The sequence below is a fragment of the Natrix helvetica genome (assembly GCF_964273705.1).
Source record: "Natrix helvetica genome assembly, chromosome: Z".
Classification (NCBI taxonomy): domain Eukaryota; kingdom Metazoa; phylum Chordata; class Lepidosauria; order Squamata; family Natricidae; genus Natrix; species Natrix helvetica.
Window position 1 is genome coordinate 44009770 of NC_138554.1, and position 18745 is coordinate 44028514.

An 18745-nucleotide genomic window follows, 5' to 3' on the forward strand; every position below is an offset into this window, starting at 1 on the left:
TCACTGTAATCTTTTCTGATTTTATTGTAAAACACTGTGGTTGATGCTCCTATTTGCTATGATCAATTGACTAATCAATAAAGTATATAATATCACATTGTGATTCTCCTGGTACGTTTAACTTCTGATGTTTTAATTAGACTTTTATTCTGTTCCTTTTTTAAAAAGAAAATAGCTTTTCCATTTGTATTAATAATTAATGTTGAGTTCAGATAGACCACAAAAATGTTGCAGTGTGATTAGTTTCCTGAAAGGATGGAGGAGAACGAGATCTTATGAGAAAGTCATCTTTAGGGAAAAACCTTATGTTCTCGTGAGATTTTCACCCTATTAAAAATAATTTACATTAAAAAGTGCTTAGGCAAAATTGACTGAAGGTAATACTGAAAGTATTTATTTTCTGGAAAAATTGCTGACCCCTGTAATTAAAAGTATCTGAAACCCAAATAGAAGAGCAATATTAGTATCTTGTCTATTAGTTTTATGGAAGAATATTATGCACAGAAAAAAAAAGCATTTCCTTCTCTCCATCCTTTCATTAAATGGAACAGAGGTGAGGAATCTATATTTCTCCAGGTGTAGCTCAACTTCAGCTCCAAGCAGTGCCACGCCCACTTGGCCTATTGTGAAGGATGGTAGGAATGGTAGTTCAGCAACTGCTAGTTACCATATCCCCATTCTTGTTTTTTTCTTTAATACCTTCTGATAATATAGAGGGCATGCATAAGTGCACTAACGTGCCTAGCGTCCTTGTCATTGTATTTTTATTAGCTTATTCTTGTTCTTGTTTTTGTTTGACATGGCATACTGGTATTGGTTTGGGTAAAAGAGATTTGACTATATAGTCAAGAGTCAGTGTATGTGGAGAACAATAGTGCCCTTAGATAATTCTAGACTCTTAATTTAGCAATCTTGTGTGCTTGTGCATGGGGTTTTTAAAGTAATCCTTTAAACTCTTTCTAAACTGAAGTTTGATGGATGTATTAAATTACAATCCCTTTCTTATCTACCAGTACAGCCACAATGCTAAGGTTAACGGGGAGAGCATAATCCCACACATTTGCAAGACACCAAGTCAAACAGAACACAGATGTGTTATGGCAATCTTGCCAATTTGGAATCTAGGTATTAGATCTAATGCCTACCTTTGAGCACAGCCTTGCTTGAGCTTTGTTACAGTGCAGTGTGGTAGAAAATTCCTATTCATCATTAATCTTTTAAAAAATGCCTTCTCTCTTCTGCAGTGAAGATGCTTTGGAACTCTCCATTATGCCAAAAGATGAGGATATTCTGCAACTGGTGAGTTATTTGCCAGGGACAGGAGATATTCTCCTGACTGTTGATTGGAAAGCAAGTTGGGCTTAATGATATTTTCACCAAGTATCTTTTGAGGGTTTAAATGTACCTATGCATACACAAATACAAAAACACACTAACACACCAGTGTCTATTGATTTGAATGGAGGAAAACCTTCAGGGACGAGGCATTTGGGGACAAAGAATGGCAGTTGAAAACCTAGAGTAAAGAAGCAGGGCTTAAAGAGCCTTGTTTATCATTTCCCACTAATTCTGTGCTCTGAATTTTTTATTTCTGAAACCATTGAAAAATAATTGTGTTTTTTTATGTACTACACATAGTTGGGTCAAAAATTAGATTGCACCAGCCATAGCAATATATAGTACAAATTGTTGTGTACCGAGGCCGTCCACCAGCAGGTGGCGCTGTCCCGGTCTTCACTGATTGGCCCATCCGTTCGGCGGGAGAATGCTGGTTACCCCATTGGTTCCCCGACTGACAGCTATCAGTATAAATCGCTGTCAGCCGGGGTTTCTGTTGCTCTGTTCTGTCAAGTTACTGTTACTAATAAAAGGTTAATCGTTCAGCAGCCTCCTCGTATTTCATTACCTCAGAACGTAATAATATAGCCAGGATCAATATTATCATTAATGTTCTCTTTTAGGGAAGGGTGCTGAAGAAGAATACATCACTTAGCAAAGTAATAGCAGTGTCCTTGGTGTTTGTGAAGAATCCCCCTTGTTTTCATTATTCCTTCCCAATGCTCAAAGTTTTCCTCGTGTGAATTTTAAAATGAAGCTGGTCTTCCATTCTCACCAGAAGATGCTTGTTTGTGTTTTAATATATATGCATTTTGTAACATTACTTATAATTTTTAATTTCAGCTAAGGTTTATTATAGTTAATAGTTTCTACTGCAAGTAATAAGGAAATAGAATCTTTTCTCTGGGCTTTGAAGCTAGATAAAGGATAGAAGTTTGCTTTATTTTTTCTGAAATAAGAAGTGAGATTTCTAGGTATTTCATTCTGGAAATTATTCTATACTTAATGCACAGACATATCCCATATTCATAACATCTCCATCTGGATTGACTTTGTGCTTACAACATGGTTTTCTCTTTGCAGAGGGAACTAGTGTTATTCATGTTATACACTAAGACTCAGTGACTACGATCTTGCTCATGACTCCTTTTGAGCCCAAAGAAAGAACTCTTGTATTTTCTCTTCAACAAGCTGAGAATACCAAAAGACTCATTCTTTCAGGGTTATAAATAACATGAAGACAACCAAGGTGATTTACAAAATGGAATGAATATCCCAGGTTGATACACAGAGTATAAGAGCAAACAAAGAAAACACTGTATTTTATGTAGTCTGTGATGGGGTGTTTTTTTTAAAAAAATTGAGCAAACAACAAAACCCATTTTTATTAGGCCCTTAAGAGGATGTACAAGTTTTGGACTAGAATTCTAGTACATAGCTAGAATTCTAAATGAGGTGGTATTAAAGTCAGAGGATTAAGTAGAGCTCTCTGGTGGCTTGAATCAGTTAGCTTGGTAGAGCTGACTTGCTTCAGATGGCGCTGCTATAGAAGTATCAACATCTCTTAAAATTAGACCCATTGACCATGGCTCCTGGGAGTTGGAGCTGAGCAATATTGAAAGTGTGACAGATTACACATTCCTGTTTCAGAGCCTTGGGTTGTATTAATGGCAAAAAAAACAGCAATTAGCAGCTTGCTATTTCTTTTGCTTTTTTTTCACCTCCTTGTTTACTTTGTTCTTTTTCTCTTCAATTCTATCATATCATATCTATCTATCTATCTATCTATCTATCTATCTATCTATCTATCTATCCATCTATCTATCCATCTATCTTTCATCTATCTATCTATTACAATTACAGGAGCTTCTGTTATAATAGCCTCCCAATAACTTCCAAATTTGAACAAAGGCATTTTGAAATTGTATTGAGCACTACTCTGCCTACAATTAAGCATTGGCAGAAGGGTTTATAGCCAGAGATGCAGGAACTGTAGGTCTGTGCAAGGCGCTGTTACCCTAAGTTGCTTTTGCTTTTACATGTCTCATAGCAAAGGAACCTTTGTGTGGGTTTCCCCCCTATCCTGGTGCCTCACAGGGGTGTGTCGGCATTCCTGTGGTGCGGAAGCCGGCTTAGCCAGCCAATGACAGAGCCTGGGTTACAGAGTTACTCTTGACAGGATGCATTAAGAGACATTCTTGGCTCTCTTCACCCCTCCCACATTGAGGCGTCCTAGTTTATGTCATTTTTTCCCCCTGAAAGCAACATTTAAAAAGGAAGATTGAGAAAGAGAAGAAATATTAGCTTGAGCATTAGAGATTTCCAGGGGAAGGGAACATTTCTCTTTTTGAAGAAGGGAGACCGAGAATGCGCAACAAAAATACAAGACTAGAAATACAACAGAGAAGACAAAGGTAATGATTTTAAATTCTAAGCATTTCATCCCCATATAAATAAACATTGTGCTATTTATGTTGGGCCAGTTCCCGACCAGAACTAGGGTGACTTTTTCCTGGCAGACAGAAAGGCAGAATTTGGATTTAAGGAGAAGCCTAGCCACTTCTGAACAGCATGTAAAATAGAGTGCGTATATGTTTTGATAGACTTGTTATCCTGCGTCAGGATTAAGCAAGAGGAGTTGAGTATTTAATTATTTTCACAGGAGCTGCTGCCAGGCAGAAATAAACAAATACCATATAGCATAGTAACCAGCCTTTCTTTTCTTTTCTATTCTTTTTTTCTTCTCTTTTCTCTTTTCATTCTTATGGCTCCTTTAAGCGAAGGTCTGGTTTAAACATAACTCCTTTTTTGGAACTTGACAAGTCCCTGGCCTGAAATGTGGTTTCATCTATCAAGGGCAAGTTTCCAGTGTGTAATAGAATGGCTAGGCCAGGAGAAGTTGATTTTTTTTTTCTCGATTCTGAAGCATGGTATTTGGACTTTATTATTATCTAACAAAAGTCTTTTCATGGTTAGGTGGTAGTTTAGGGAAAAGAGATATTTGTGAGGTGGGATAAAAGCCACACCAGTATTCTTCCAGGCCATCTCTCAGCAAACCTGACCAGACATTTTTCACTATGATGCAACTTACTTTTCTTTGCATATGTATGATTTCCTAGTATGACTGCCAACTTGCAGAATGTTAGATGTGAAATGAGTCAGCCTGTTTTCTATTCTGAAGTTCAGAGATTTATACATTTCTTAGTTTTCTTCCTTTCTCTTTAATGAGAGACATAGCCTTACCCCGATACCTAACTGTCATAACTTCACGTTCCTCCAAAATATATAAATAACATCCATTTCTATATGGATTTTAAATACTAGCAGCTTCCTGGCAAATCTCCAATGTTATTTTCAACTTTCCTAAACTCCAACTGTAGGAAATCTGGTGGTTGAGGAAGGAGAGAGGGAGTTGACTTTAATACTTTGAAACAGGTTTGTGGAATGGTATGTTTAAATAAGATGAAAAAGAAATATAAGGCTGCAGTGCTATGTTTACTTTGGTGGAGCATGCAGCACTAAACGTAATGGGAATGATTTCTGAGGAAAAAAATATCTACCAAAGTGACACTGCATCACTTTTTGGGGGGAACAAATCCACATTCTCTCCTGATAGATCTCTGATGTTAGTAGAAGTTAAGAGGTTCACTTTTAGGAGTATTGGGGCCTTGTTTTGGAGAGTTCTGGGTAATTCTCCCTTGGTGGCCAGCCCTTTTAATACTTCCCATTCCTTGGGTTTATTGTCACTTTGCTTGCCAGAGAACTGACATATCTTGAGTTGCCTCACACTGTGAGATGGGTGGGGTATCAATTTAATAATAAATTTTTAAAATGTCATGGTTCTTCCTTAGTTTTGTAACCACAACAAAGTTTCTTGCCTTCTCGGAAAGCCAGTAAAGAAAAGTATAGTTAGTGGAACACGAGCTACTCTTTTTCAAAATCTCATTGGATGCTTTTGCACCCACAATTGTATCTTTGCTGTTTTGTTGATCAAATTGACATACTTACAAACATACCAAAAACCAAAAGTTGACAAAATGTTCTAAAATAATATGAACTAAACAATCAATAACTTTTTTACTGTCTAAATTGATTGAACTGCTGTATAAACATCTGGCGAATTTGTAAGTACATAGTAAGGAAAACATTTGTGACTATGGCAATGTGCAGAAGCATCTTATTCTCTAGAAACTGGAGGATCTCATGGAAGGTACAAATCAGAGGTGGGTTCCTGCCAGTTCTAATCTCTTCTATAGAAGAGGTTCCACAAATCTACAGTCTCGTTTAGAACCAGTTCCATCTCCCTCCCCCCACCCATCCGTACCACGCTTGCCCCGCCCGCTGCTCAGTGATTGGCTGGCTCACCAATCGCCCCGCCGGCCTCTAAGAGTCCCATCTAAACCTTAAAGTCTTAAAGCTGTCAGGTTTGAACATCCCTGGGTTTTTTTTTTCTAAAGGGTTAGGGTTGCAAAGGTCTTGTAACTTGACAGCTTTAAGACTTGCGTGCTTCAAATTCCAGAGTGTCTGAGCCAACATTTTGGTTGCTAAGCAAGAGCGTTGTTAAGTGAGTTTCACCACATTTCGAAAGTTGGCCACGCCCACCTAGTCACATGATTGCCAAGCCACTCCCACCCGGTCACATGGCCAACAAGCCACTCCCACAAAGCAGGCCACACCTACAGAAGAGGTTCTAAAAAATTTTGAAACCCACCACTGGTGCAGATGATAGGGTCAACTGGAAAGAGGATGAAGAAGCTGAAGAATAGTGATGCTAACAAATGTGAAGGTCTAGTGGAAGAAAAAGAAAGTTCCTCGGAGATTACGTTCAGCATGTGTGGGATGCATGCTCTTTACAGAAGGAGGCACAGACAAGGAATTATAAAAGTTTAAAGTTCTTCCATTTTTAACTTCCAAAAATAATTCTACGGTTTGCCTTAGATCACTAGTATTAGCAGCTAGCTTTGCTAAAGGGACAACTTTTGAATAAAATATGATCACTTAAGGCACCTGTCCTCTTAAACACTATAGTTGTAGTTTTCCTTCATACTGCAATTCCTGGCTCCTTTACTGTTGCTGACTTGGCGTCTGGATTGCTAAGGAAAACATTTCTGACTGCTAGAATTGGACTTAAAGTATTCCATTGCTGAACTGCAATGTGTAATGCTAGAATACACAGCCACATCTGAAACATAACATCCTGATTAGCAAGCTGGTTAATTGTGGGTTAGATGGAATGACAAGTGGATATGTAGACAGCTTTAAAATCCGACTCAAAGAAAGCACAATAATATTTCTTCATCAAATGGAGTGTTATAAGAGTCAGTCCTAGGTCTTCTGCTCTTACATATTTTCATTAATGATTTGAGTGAAGCATGAGTGGAATGGTTATCAAACTGAAAAAGTATACAGAATTGGGTAGCAAAGTTAATACATTAGACGTCAAAATTGCAATCCGGATCTTGTAAGTTGGAAAACAAGCTGAAAGTAATTATGAAATTTAAAAATATAAAATTGCTCATATAGGAAACAAAAAATTGAAATCAAATTGAAAAATACTTCATGGGGCATAATTAGCCTGTTAATGGGACTTGTGGAAAAAAATGGAATAGTGATCAATTGTAAACTTAATCAATCACCACTATAATAATATAGTTGCAAAGGAGACAAATGCAAATATTAGATTTCATTAACTGAAGAATAATTTTCAAATTATGGGAAGTTAAGTATTCCCTTTATTTTTGTCAGATCTGTGCATCATGCATTGTATCCATTTCTGAATATCATACTTTAAAAGGGATTCTGAAAAATTGAATATTTTCAGAAAAGATGATACAGGAACTAGAAACTAAGTCAATGAAGAAACTTCATATATTTAGTCTTGAGAAAAGATTACTTGGGAGGGTGGAATGTGATAACACCCTTCAGATACTTGAAATGATACATGAACAAAAATCTTTTTTCAGAGTGTTGATGGTTGCCTGATTGGACATAAAGGTCTCCCCAAGTCCAGAATGTCTCTGGGAAACTTACAATGTAAAATAGAGAAAAAAAGGAATTTAACAAATCACTGAAGGTGATCAACAAGCATCCTACCTGAACTTATGGGAAAATAACTATGTTTTTAAAGATTTCTAGAATATCACCAGAGTTGAAACTATGCAAATTTCCGGGGAGCTATCATTTAATTTACAATTTAATCTAAGGAAGGCAGACACATTGAATATTACAAACAATGTATTTATAGTAAGAACAGTTCAAATATGAAATCAATTACCCAGAAATGTAATTTTCCTTTCATTATATATGTGCGGCTGAGGCTAGACAGTTATCTATCTGCAAACTTTAACTTGAATTCCTGCTCTGAACACAAATTCAAACTTGATGGCCTAAATAATCCATTCCAAGCCTGATTATTGTAATTGATAATTCACAGAAATATTATTGGTAAAAAGTCATAGAATTTATGTACTCCATGATTTTAAAATATAGACTCCATATAATTTGTAACCTGTTCATCTGTATACATAAATATTTGACTCAGTAGCTCAGTTTTCTAGACCAGTTCTTACCCATTTTTCCCTTTGTTCCTTTTTCCAGGCATATTCTCAAGATGCATACTTAAAGGGCAATGAACCATACTCTGGAGGGGCACAGAGCATTCCTGAGCCACCACCTATATGCTATCCTCGTAAAAATTATCCATTTCAGTCAAGACGGGATGTTTCAACAGCTGAAATTTACCAGGGACAACAGGTGGATAATAGGCAGTCCTACCATTCAGGCTCCTCAGGCCCATCTTCTCCTTTGAATAGCACTGCAGTTCACAAAACTCATCTAAGTGCCTGGACTGAATCCAAACAAAATTTCACTAGCAACCATTCCAGTCCTGCCCATTGTACAGAGGAGGTCCAGTATGGAATGACTCAACGGGCACCTATTCCAAGGCATATCCCAGCTTCTGGTTCTTTCTCCCAGTACCCCAATAGCAGTTGTCCAGGTTCTGTAGCTTCTCCCTCATCTTACATTCCTTCCACTTACTCTATGCCCAACCACGGCTGCTATGGACCCCCCAAACATCTTCCTGATCATCAACCACATGGTGGATTGAAGGATGCTCATCGTGAGGGCAGGCCCTCACGGGAATGCATTCGAGCTGGACCCAAATCTATTAGCCGTCTAGAATGCCAACAGGCCTTGTCCAACTGGATCTCAAATCAAGTACCACGGCGAAGCTCTTCAGAGGAGCGATGCAGTGCTATGCCACCTCGTTACCGAAGTGTATCACAAGACCATCTGGGAGACGTTTCGTCTTCCAGGGGTTGGTCTCATAGTGCTTCCCAAGAAACTTTAATCCAGTCTTCAGCTCATGATAACTGGACTTACCGTGCAAGATCAGATAACTATCTGGTGAAATATGGGCAATCCATGGAAGCTCTTGAACAGGCTGACTTGGTTTCTCCTAGTTATGGAAGGTGCATATTGCCATCAGACAGGTTTTACCAGCATGGGCAAATTAACCGAGCCCAGCCTAATCATCCAAATACTTGTATTCCTTCTGCCTCTTCCAGAGATCCTCCCTCTGTACATGTGCAAAAACATCCTTCTCAGCCCAACCTCCAGAGCATTGATGACTCTGGTTATATTGGCTACCGAAGCTACAGCCCTTCATTCCAGCGTCGGACTGGCTTACTCCATGCTCTTTCTTTCCGCGATGCTACTTTTGGTGATCTTCCAACATTTAATATTTCTCAAAGGCAGTTGAGTCACTCAACACCATCTTATGTTGAGAAGTCTTTGCCTACTGCTGTGCTTTCAAGTGCTCCTTCTACTTGTCCAGACCCTTTCCTGGCCAGCAGCCCAGAGATCCTAATGGACCAAAGATCAGCCAAACAGGAGAATGATGTGAAATCTTTTGAGCAGATTTCTTCATCTCAAGCTATAGAACCACTACAGTCTGATGCTGATGAGAGAAAAGATGAAGTAGTTCTTCGACAGAAGCCCCCAACTGGACGTAAAATGCCTCCTCCTGCAAGGCAGATGAATTTTGTCTTCCCCAGTGATCTAAAGGAAACAGACATTTGTGATCCACCTGCACCGGCGCCGGCAGCCAATAAAGAAAACAAGAAGGGTGTGGCCCCTTTGGCTACACCAGAGGATTCACTTGCGTTCATCCCATTTATTGGTAGGTTTACAAAACAATATTCTGTTGAAGGAGGGGGTAAAATTGATAATGTGTTTATGCCTGGTGCACTATTTCAAGATCATTTGGAAGAAAGCAGAAGTAGGAGATATTTATCTAGGCAATCTTTGGACCCAAATAAATTGTCCCTGGCCTTCATTTATGCTATTTCCTTATGTCAACTATGTTTTTGCTCTTGAGATTTATTTTTCATAGTCAATGTATATATGTATACAACTTAAACCTCATATGAATGTTTAAATCAGTTAGAGAGTTAGGGGTCCTAGAAATGGATTCTAGTATACGATTTCTCCAGAACAGAATTTTGTTAAGATAATTCCTTTGTCAACTTCATAAATTGTTTGCAATGAGGTCCAAACATTACTAAATAAGACTACTATAAAAAAAAACCTTGGGGGTGGGGGGGTGGGGAATGCTATAACTGTGCAGAGTTTATGTCTTTCTGAGATTTAGAGTATATTGGTGTGATTTACGTTTGAGAGCTGCACAGCTGCACAAAGACAATGTTAATTTTGCTAGTAAAATTATTAATTTTGCTAGTAATTTTCAGGAAATTGTCGATTTATCATATATGGTGAATATGTGAAAAACTTTGGATGCAAATACATGCACTAATTTAGATTTAGGAATAGAACTGGATCTTATTACCTGTAATGTGCAATTGAAACCAGATACTTTTCTGTTGGGATTTATGGCTAACTAAATGGATAAATAGATGGGAAAAAAAGTCATGGAACTTCACTTTTTTGAGCAAAGCCCTGAGATTATGATGGTGATGGAGCTTGCAGGGATGGCTAAATTGAATTGTTTTTATTAGAGGAGAGGCAACATTTACTTTTGGAGCTGACTGGAAGCTCTTTAGAAACTTTTTGCATGAAACAGAAAAAAATAAAGTTTTGATTTGAATGTAGAAAACATTCAACAACAACAACAAAAACTTTGTAGTATCCATAAAGGCAATTTTATAAACCTAGTTATATTTGCTTTCATAGGAGCTTTTTATTTCTAATTTTTTTTACTCTTTTGTACTTTTGTCTTTTTCTCTCTCTTGAATTTTCCTTTCTTTCTTTACTTTATATTAGTTTTTGTTAGTTTTAATCTCCTTTTTAAAACTTTTAATACATATATGAGTAATTTTTAGGAAATTCTCAAGAAGAGCATTTTTCTCTTCTAATCTTCCATTTTCAAACTTTAATTGCAGCCCTGTTTTTTAGTTGCATAATATGATTAAGATGCTAGTAGTTCTATCAGTTTGCAAAACAGAACTTTAATACAAATGGCAGATTCACAGCCCAGTAGTTGATGGATACAAAAGAGCAGAGTTTGGGAAGACATTTATTCTTTGCCTTTGCACCCATGAACATTACATCCAGGTCATTAGCCATAGAGTCATGGGGATAAATGAAAATTGCCTAACCAGTTGTTGGCATTCCTTCCTTGATTTTTGTTAGGTCAGACTTTATCATAAAGACTTAACTAAGATACTTGCCATTGAGCTAGATTAAAGAAGGAGAATAACAAGATTACTTGAATGGTCATAAAATGAGGTGGGATGGTTTCTTGTAGAATGGAATAGTTTTTGATCTTTGATATATTGATGAATGATATATGGTCCTTAATACAGCTTGTATTCTTATGCTTGCAAAGAGGAATTATACATTGGTGGTGCAGTAAGGATTTTTTTGCACATTGTTATTTTTCCAAACCAATGAACTGATGGAAAGAAATTGTGTAGAAGGGCTCAGGGCTGTCTATCATTACAATAAATCACTGAAGACAGAAAGAAAATTTGGGATGGACAGAGAAATTGGCAGAATTAAAAATGGGTTTAAAATGGCCTAGATTCAGCAGTTTGGAAGGTGTCCATTTTAAGTCTTTTTCCTGATTATGTGACTAAGAGCTGTGCATATGCAGCCTGCCCTATGCTTTCCAATTCCCTCCCTTCCCCATCTCTCTCTCTCACACACACACACACCATACCCCCAAGGCATAACATGTAACATGGGAAAAATATTGACAGGTCCTATGTACATTGCTGGAGAAGAGGAATTTAAAAAGCCATTCTTGCATGTTTTCCCAACCTTGTTTACATTTTAGGCACATGTCTGTAAGTGATTCATGGAGGCAGTTTTGAAGTGGTGAAGTGAAATTGGAGAGCTTGCATCCACTTTTCCAAACAATCAATCAGCACAATAGCTTCCCCCCTAAATAAATATTGTATACGTACAGTTTATATCCTATGGACAGTGATTCACTCTCCCTCTATACAGAGAGTGAGAAAAGGGAATCTTATTTTTATAAAAAGAGTGATAGTGAAACTGATGTAAGGATCACTCAGCTTGATTCAGTGAGGAGGCTAGAATTTGGGTAAGCTGTATATTACTTTCTTCTCTATCTTGGCCTCTGATCTACCATGCCACAACCATCTCTTTTCCAGATTCTACATATCCTTGCTTCATCTGTTAGTCACCTTTTCCTATATATCTGTAGCCATGGGCTGTACCATTTAGAAATGATTCCATGTTTTTGTGGGAATTTGGGAAAATCTATGATGAGGGCATCCTGAATTCTTTCTTGCTGTACTTTGAGTACTTAGGGAACTGGATGTCACCATTCTTGTGTCGGTGCTGAAAGAGCTAGTCCCCCCCCCCCCCCCAATCTTTTACTGTATAAGATGTAACTCATAGTGAATAGACATGATTAGAAGACTTCAACAAGAGATTTGGAATGAAGTATCATGACTATGTTGATATTTCTCAATTATATACCAACATCTCAGGTACAGAATTCCTGTGGAAATCTTGCCTCATTCTCTGGAGATTGTTAGAGTTTGGATGGGAGAAAACCCTCTGAAGCAGGCATGTCTAAACTATTGGCTTGCCTGAGCCACATTGAGTGAGAGAAATTGTCTTGGCACACATATAAAATATGCAATATAGTAAATGTATATAAATGCATCTGTATACAATCCATCATTTTATGGTTGTTCTGTTTCAGATGAACCGACAAGCCCCAGCATTGATCTGAAGGCAAAGCACATCCCTGCTTCCTCTGTTGTTTCCAGTGCCATGAATTCTGCACCGGTGCTCTCCGCTAGTCCTTCTTCACCTACCTTCACCTTTGCCATGAATCGCCATTATTCCCAGGATTGTAGTAAGTACTTAGCCAACATTGCCTTTCTTGAACTTGAGCTGTTCAAATTTGGATTGCAAACTGGCTTGCAAACATCCAGTAATCTACAAGATGACTGCAAATAACTAACCTTTTTGTATAGCATCGCTGCCATCTATTACATATCCAGATGTTTTTGCTCAGTGTGATAGCATTACCTTTAGCTCATAGTATCAGCTTACATTAGGTAGCATCAGTGAAAAAAAGCAAAAGAAAGGCAAAACTCTCGAAATTATGTAACAAAATTATGCTACTTCTTAGCGAGATCCAGTCCTTTCTCGCCATCGTTATCTCATTTACCTATATGCGGTTTTTCACTGCTTGTAGTTACCAGGTTGTTGCATAAATTAAAAACAATATCTGGCAAGCTGGGAACTCAGACCCAGAGTATGCGCGCGTGCGCGCGCACACACACACACACACACACACACACACACACACACACATATATATATATATATATATATATATATATATATATATATAATGTTGTATTTGTGCTGATAAATAAATAAAGGGAGACTAGTATGGATCCATTTGAAGCTATTTAGCTCTCATCAGCTAGCCATACCCTTACTGGGATTTGAACCTGGGCTGTGTTATATATTAGGCAGATTTGTTAGCCGCTACACCACAGGCTCTCCTCCTTTATCAGCTAAGCCAGGGAAATAGGTATGTATTTGTGTTACAACCCCTGGTATGGCCAAATATGCCCAAATACATACCTATTTCCCCGGCTTAGCTGATAAAGGAAGAGAGCCTGTGGTGTAGTGGCTAACAAATCTACCTAATATATAACACAGCCCAGGTTCAAATCCCAGTAAGGGTATGGCTAGCTGATGAGAGCTAAATAGCTTGAAATGGATCCATACTAGTCTCCCTTTATTTATTTATCAGCACAAATACAACACAAATATAAAAAGGCAACATTAAAAATAAAAATATGGGTTTCTGCCTGGATGGTTTTCTGTGATGAGCTGAAGGACAGAAAGAGGGAGTAGTTATATATAAAATGAATGCTACGGTAAGGACTCAGTAGGTAAACTTAGTACCTTTATGGTTTGTATGAACCATTCTGGAGCATTCTGATAAATTTTACTTGTTAGCATTGCAGTTTTAGTCAAATTAGAAAAATGCAGATTTATTATATATTGTTCTAGAAAAATTCTAGGAAAAATTGCATCAGATTTTCTCCTTGAAGTGATTTGCTATGTAAAAAAAAAGGTGGGGAGGAGATGACAGCATGTTTACAACAAATTCCACTGAAACGGACTCATAAGGAGAGGCAGTTGGATGGGGAAGGAAATTTAGAAAATTATCAGCCTTAAGCTTTAGACTTATAAACTAGTTATTTTTCAGTTGTGCCTTATATATATATATATATGTATATCTAAGGTAGTCATTCTTAAATTGTGTGCTATGAGAGCATTACAAAATGAAATTAAGAGCTACCACAACTCTGAATTATTCAACAATGAATGTGGGTGGGAATATTTGTGTGCATTCATGCACAAGTGCACTACACACTTATGGAGATAACAGAAGGTAGATCACTCTGATATTAGGTCACATTAACTTTTTTTATATTTCCAAAGTGTATTCTTAGGGCTATAAATATACAGCGCAGTTGTGGGTTCCTACCAGTTCGGCCCGGTTCGGCTGAACAGGTAGTGGTATGGCAGCCTGGGTCGCTGGAACTGGCAGTGACCCAGGCCTGCCACGCCCCTCAACCGGTTCCGCCGTCATTGCCATTTTGTTTTTTTGTTCTGCGCAGAACAATTTAAATTGAACTGTGCATGCCTGCGCATCCAGCTCGCATGCAGCACACATCCAGTGCGCAGCACACAGACGCGAACAAACCGGCAGTAAAGCCAGGGAGAACCCACCCCTGATACAAAGGCTCCTCAAGTTAAATTTGGTTCTTTAATCCGAAGAAGTATACCTCAAAATTATCAGAAATTTAAGGAAGAACCATATTCTGTCTCTTCCTAGATAGGCATCTAGGAAGCCTGCTAAATTTTGACATCATTATGCTGACATGAATACTTAATATATAAACTTGGAATTCATTTATACATAAATTTTTGAATACCTATGATTTAGAATCCATATAGGTCAGTTTCTTCACATCCTCTTGTTTATGAGAGAAGGAAGAAGATGCGAGATGTGTACTAAGAACTGACATAAAATTATATATTGTGGCCTACATGCATTCATTCAGTAATAAACGTACATTAAAGGTACAAGTGAAAGACATGGAAGTGTAGGAAAGAAGAAGATATTTGCATTTCTTGTGAACATCATCGATTTAACTTCCCTCTGTAAGATATCAAACTACTGTAGAACAAAAAGCCAGTTTGAAGTATTTCAGGTTCTGATAAAAAACTTAGATCAAGAGGTGCAGAAAGGATGGAAATTAGTGGATTTCATAGAGTTCTTCCTGATAAAGGGAATAATCAGGATCAAACTGAAAAGAGGCAAAATCTGACTCTACATCTTTGATAGATAGACCCATGGGTGGGCTTCAAAAATTTGAGCAAGTGGTTCTTTGCCTTGTTGCTGGGTCGGCGTGGTTATGGTGGGTGTAGCCTAGTTGGCCTCCTGCACCATGGCGGGGAGGGGGTTTGCCCTTCCTGGGCTGTGGAGGCTTTGACCGAGCCTCCGGGAGGGTAAAAACGGCCTCCCCAGGTCCTGGAGGCCCTCTGGAGGGCAGAAACGGGTCCATTTCTGACCTTCCCAAACTTTCGGTAGGTCTGTTTTTAGCCCTCCCGGAACCTCCACACATGCCCTGCACTTACCTGCATCCTAAATGGGCCATGTGGGGACTCCTGGGAGAGGTTGGGCAGGCAGGGCAGAGCCAGCCAGGAGTGGAATTTTGGGGTTCTCCGAACTGCACAGAATCTTAGCTACAGGTTTTCCCAAACCCCTGTGAATCCTCAGCAGCCCACCCCTGGATAGACCTACTGAGTGTTTTATTATAGTAATTTGTGGGAAGTCTACTTTCAGATTCCATCTCCTTGAACTTAATGGTATCTGTAAGGCTTTCTCCATAAGCATGATTACTTATGGAAAACATTAGAGCACTAAACCTGAGGATAATGTTGCTTTAGACCAATTTCTGGCAACCGCTATTGACAGACACTCTGCTGTGAGATGTACAAATGGGAAAGAATTCAATCCACTCTTGCCAAAAAATGATAGGCATTTCCTTGAGATTCTAAATTAGTGCTTGGTGTTTTAAAATATGCATCTCTTATTTACATCCAAGCAGGTTAGACTGAGCCTCCCAGTTTCTACAGAGTCATGTTTATGAGTAATTCTTTCATAGTTACCCCTTCCTGTAACAACTGTACATATATAGCCAAGTACTAAGTTGCATTTTTGACTGAAAAATGCTTTCAGCCAGTGTAATTTATTATATTGCCTGTTGATTGCCTTGTAGAAGCAAGGGAAATTAACTTAGATATACACGTTAGAGGAGGTTACTGGATAACTTTGAGGAATAAGAGTTCTTCATGCTCAGAATTATCCGAGATGGCAGTGTTTGAACTCAGAAAGGGATTATTCTTTCTGTATAATGTTCCCATCCACTTTAGTACATTTTCTCTGTGGATTCAGATTCTTGAATGAGATGAGCCTTTTTGCCCCTTCTGTGCTGTTTCGTCTTTGCTGTCTTGCCAACATTTGTCTTCGTACTTGTCACAGGCAATATCAAAGCCAGCCGTCGATCTTCCTACCTCTTAGCCATAACCACAGAACGCTCCAAGTCATGTGATGATGGTCTGAACACATTTCGGGATGAGGGAAAACTTTTAAGGTGGGTTTGGTACTTTGTACATTCTTTTTGGCATTGGTGAAGAGCAGCTACATAAAGTGGAAGGCAGACTAATTCTGCAGAAGGTCTTAGAACAATTTTGCTTCCCTGAAAGTTTACATACGTTTTGTCTCCTGCCAAATGAGTTTTTAGAGCACTTTTTTAAAAACTGCAAAACCTCTTAACTAGAGCTGAAGCTGTTAATATAAGCAGTGTTTTTTTCTGTTAGACATCTCAGACTCTGAGGCAGCTTTCAACCTTTGGTCTTTATAGCAAAATTAATCTAAGAATTGTATGAGTCCGTAAAGAAAAATGAATAGGTGAGAAATTAACATGTGACAATCTTAAGATATTTTGATATTGAGTTAGATATTGGGGTTCAATAAATAGCACTTTTAAAAAACTTGAATCAGTTATTTGAACCAAAAATGTATATTAATTACATGTGTGAGGAGAACTATTTATCTATATATGATCTATAGGGAATTGTTACCGCTGAACATTTTCTCTAAGACATACTATTGTCTATGGTTCCACATGCTGATTTGAAATTGATGTAGATAGTATTAATACTACTATCTTATAGTATTAGTGATTAGAACTAGTGATGAAACAATCAGGTACATCTTGCTGAATTGACTAAAACTTTATACTCAAAAAATGAGGGATGCCCAGTGAAAGGATCCTATTCAATAAACACAGCTCTTTCTTTTTTTTTTTACTTTGTATTGTTTATGCTAACCATACGTAATCTTGTGTTTGCAGGAGGTTGCCAAGTCGTGTGCCTAGCCTACGTATGTTAAGAAGTTTCTTTACTGATGGGGTGAGTATTTGTGGTTCTCTCTTTAAATAAGTGTGAATGGGTAGATTTGGTTTCCTTCTTTCCCTATACTTTGGAGAAATCTAAATAAAGATTTAGAAATGTGCTAGCATTACACTCAAAAGCATTCTTTCCAATTACAAAGATCAGGGTTTTTTTCTGGCTAAGGGACACCTTTTATTATTCTTGAAACCTCTATGGGCTGCAGATGTTATAATTGGAAAATGCAGAGCTATACTATTGTGTTGGGGAGAGAATTTACCCTTTAATAATACCATCAAAATTTGATATTGATTTCATTTATTTTATAAACAATGTTATACAACATAAAATGTGCCAGTATGAAAAGGTCATTGACCCAATCAATTTAATTAAATGGAAAACTAGGGCCCACTGACTACTGTATTAAATTATCACAGCTAATTTAGATCACCCATGACTTATCTAAATCCCATCATCATAGTGAATTTCTTCCCATACAGATTCTAGAAACATATCATGCCCTACTTAAAATAAATTACCAAAGATCTCTATAAAAAAAGTCAATGTTTGGAAAAATTTACAAGATCATTTTTACAGCTTCAGCAATCCATAGTTAGAAACACAGACTAGTGGCTTTTCCCAAGAATGGCTTTTCTATAAAAATTGCTTAAGTGCAGCATAACATTATGCATGAAATCACAAGGTACCCCTGGTAGTACCTAGGGATTTGCAAGCCTTTTTTCAGTTTTGATGAAGTCAATGTTCAGTATACCACCACCAGGAAAGCATAGAGATGTGAGAAACACGAATGTAGCATGGATAAAAATGGACAAAACATGATTCATTATAGTTATGTGCCTTGTTTAGAAGAAAATTTATACTTTTTCCAGAGTTTGCTTAAAAACACTTGGATGACCTCCCAGACACCTTGGTGAATACACCATTGACTGCTAAGTAAAAAACCATAACTTTTCAGGATATACTGACCTTGTTGTATCTGAGAGAGAAACTAAGCACTGAAATCCACAATAAGAATCATATACCTGTGATAACAAAAAAAGACACTGCTATGGCTGTGGGTGCTTCCATGTCCCAGAATGGATGATTGGCCATCACTGAAAGAAACATGTATTTTGCTTTGGGTCAGAAAAATCTACATGAAAATTTCAGTTTATTTGTCAGCTGAAACTGATGTGCAGGTAGCTCATGCAATGAGGCAATAATTCCAACATACAAGGAAGTCCATAAGAAAATGGATGGAGAAAAATATTCATTGTTTTGGAATGATCAAATCAAAATCTGGATGTAAAACTGATCCAAATAATATGGCTGGACCTGAAAGAGAAGTTCAATTCTAAAATAAATCTGATCCAATTCACCATTGAGGAATGGGCCAGAAATATAAGAGACTGATTGCCAA

The 18745-nt window shown here is 37.8% G+C and overlaps 1 protein-coding gene across 5 annotated transcripts in view; it reads left to right on the forward strand.

Annotated features, from left to right (window-relative positions):
- The window catches only part of ARHGAP23 (Rho GTPase activating protein 23), a 201909-nt gene that overhangs the window by 135786 nt on the left and 47378 nt on the right, over window positions 1–18745 (forward strand). For all 5 annotated transcript variants that reach the window (XR_014173530.1, XM_081932088.1, XM_081932090.1 and 2 more), the window contains 5 exons: window positions 1245–1299; window positions 7936–9520; window positions 12536–12691; window positions 16415–16526; window positions 17289–17346. Coding sequence is in view for 4 of the 5 variants with exons in the window: in XM_081932088.1 (XP_081788214.1) it covers window positions 1245–1299; window positions 7936–9520; window positions 12536–12691; window positions 16415–16526; window positions 17289–17346 (1966 nt within the window). In the remaining variant the exon portion in view is untranslated. The remainder of the gene's footprint in view (window positions 1–1244; window positions 1300–7935; window positions 9521–12535; window positions 12692–16414; window positions 16527–17288; window positions 17347–18745) is intronic.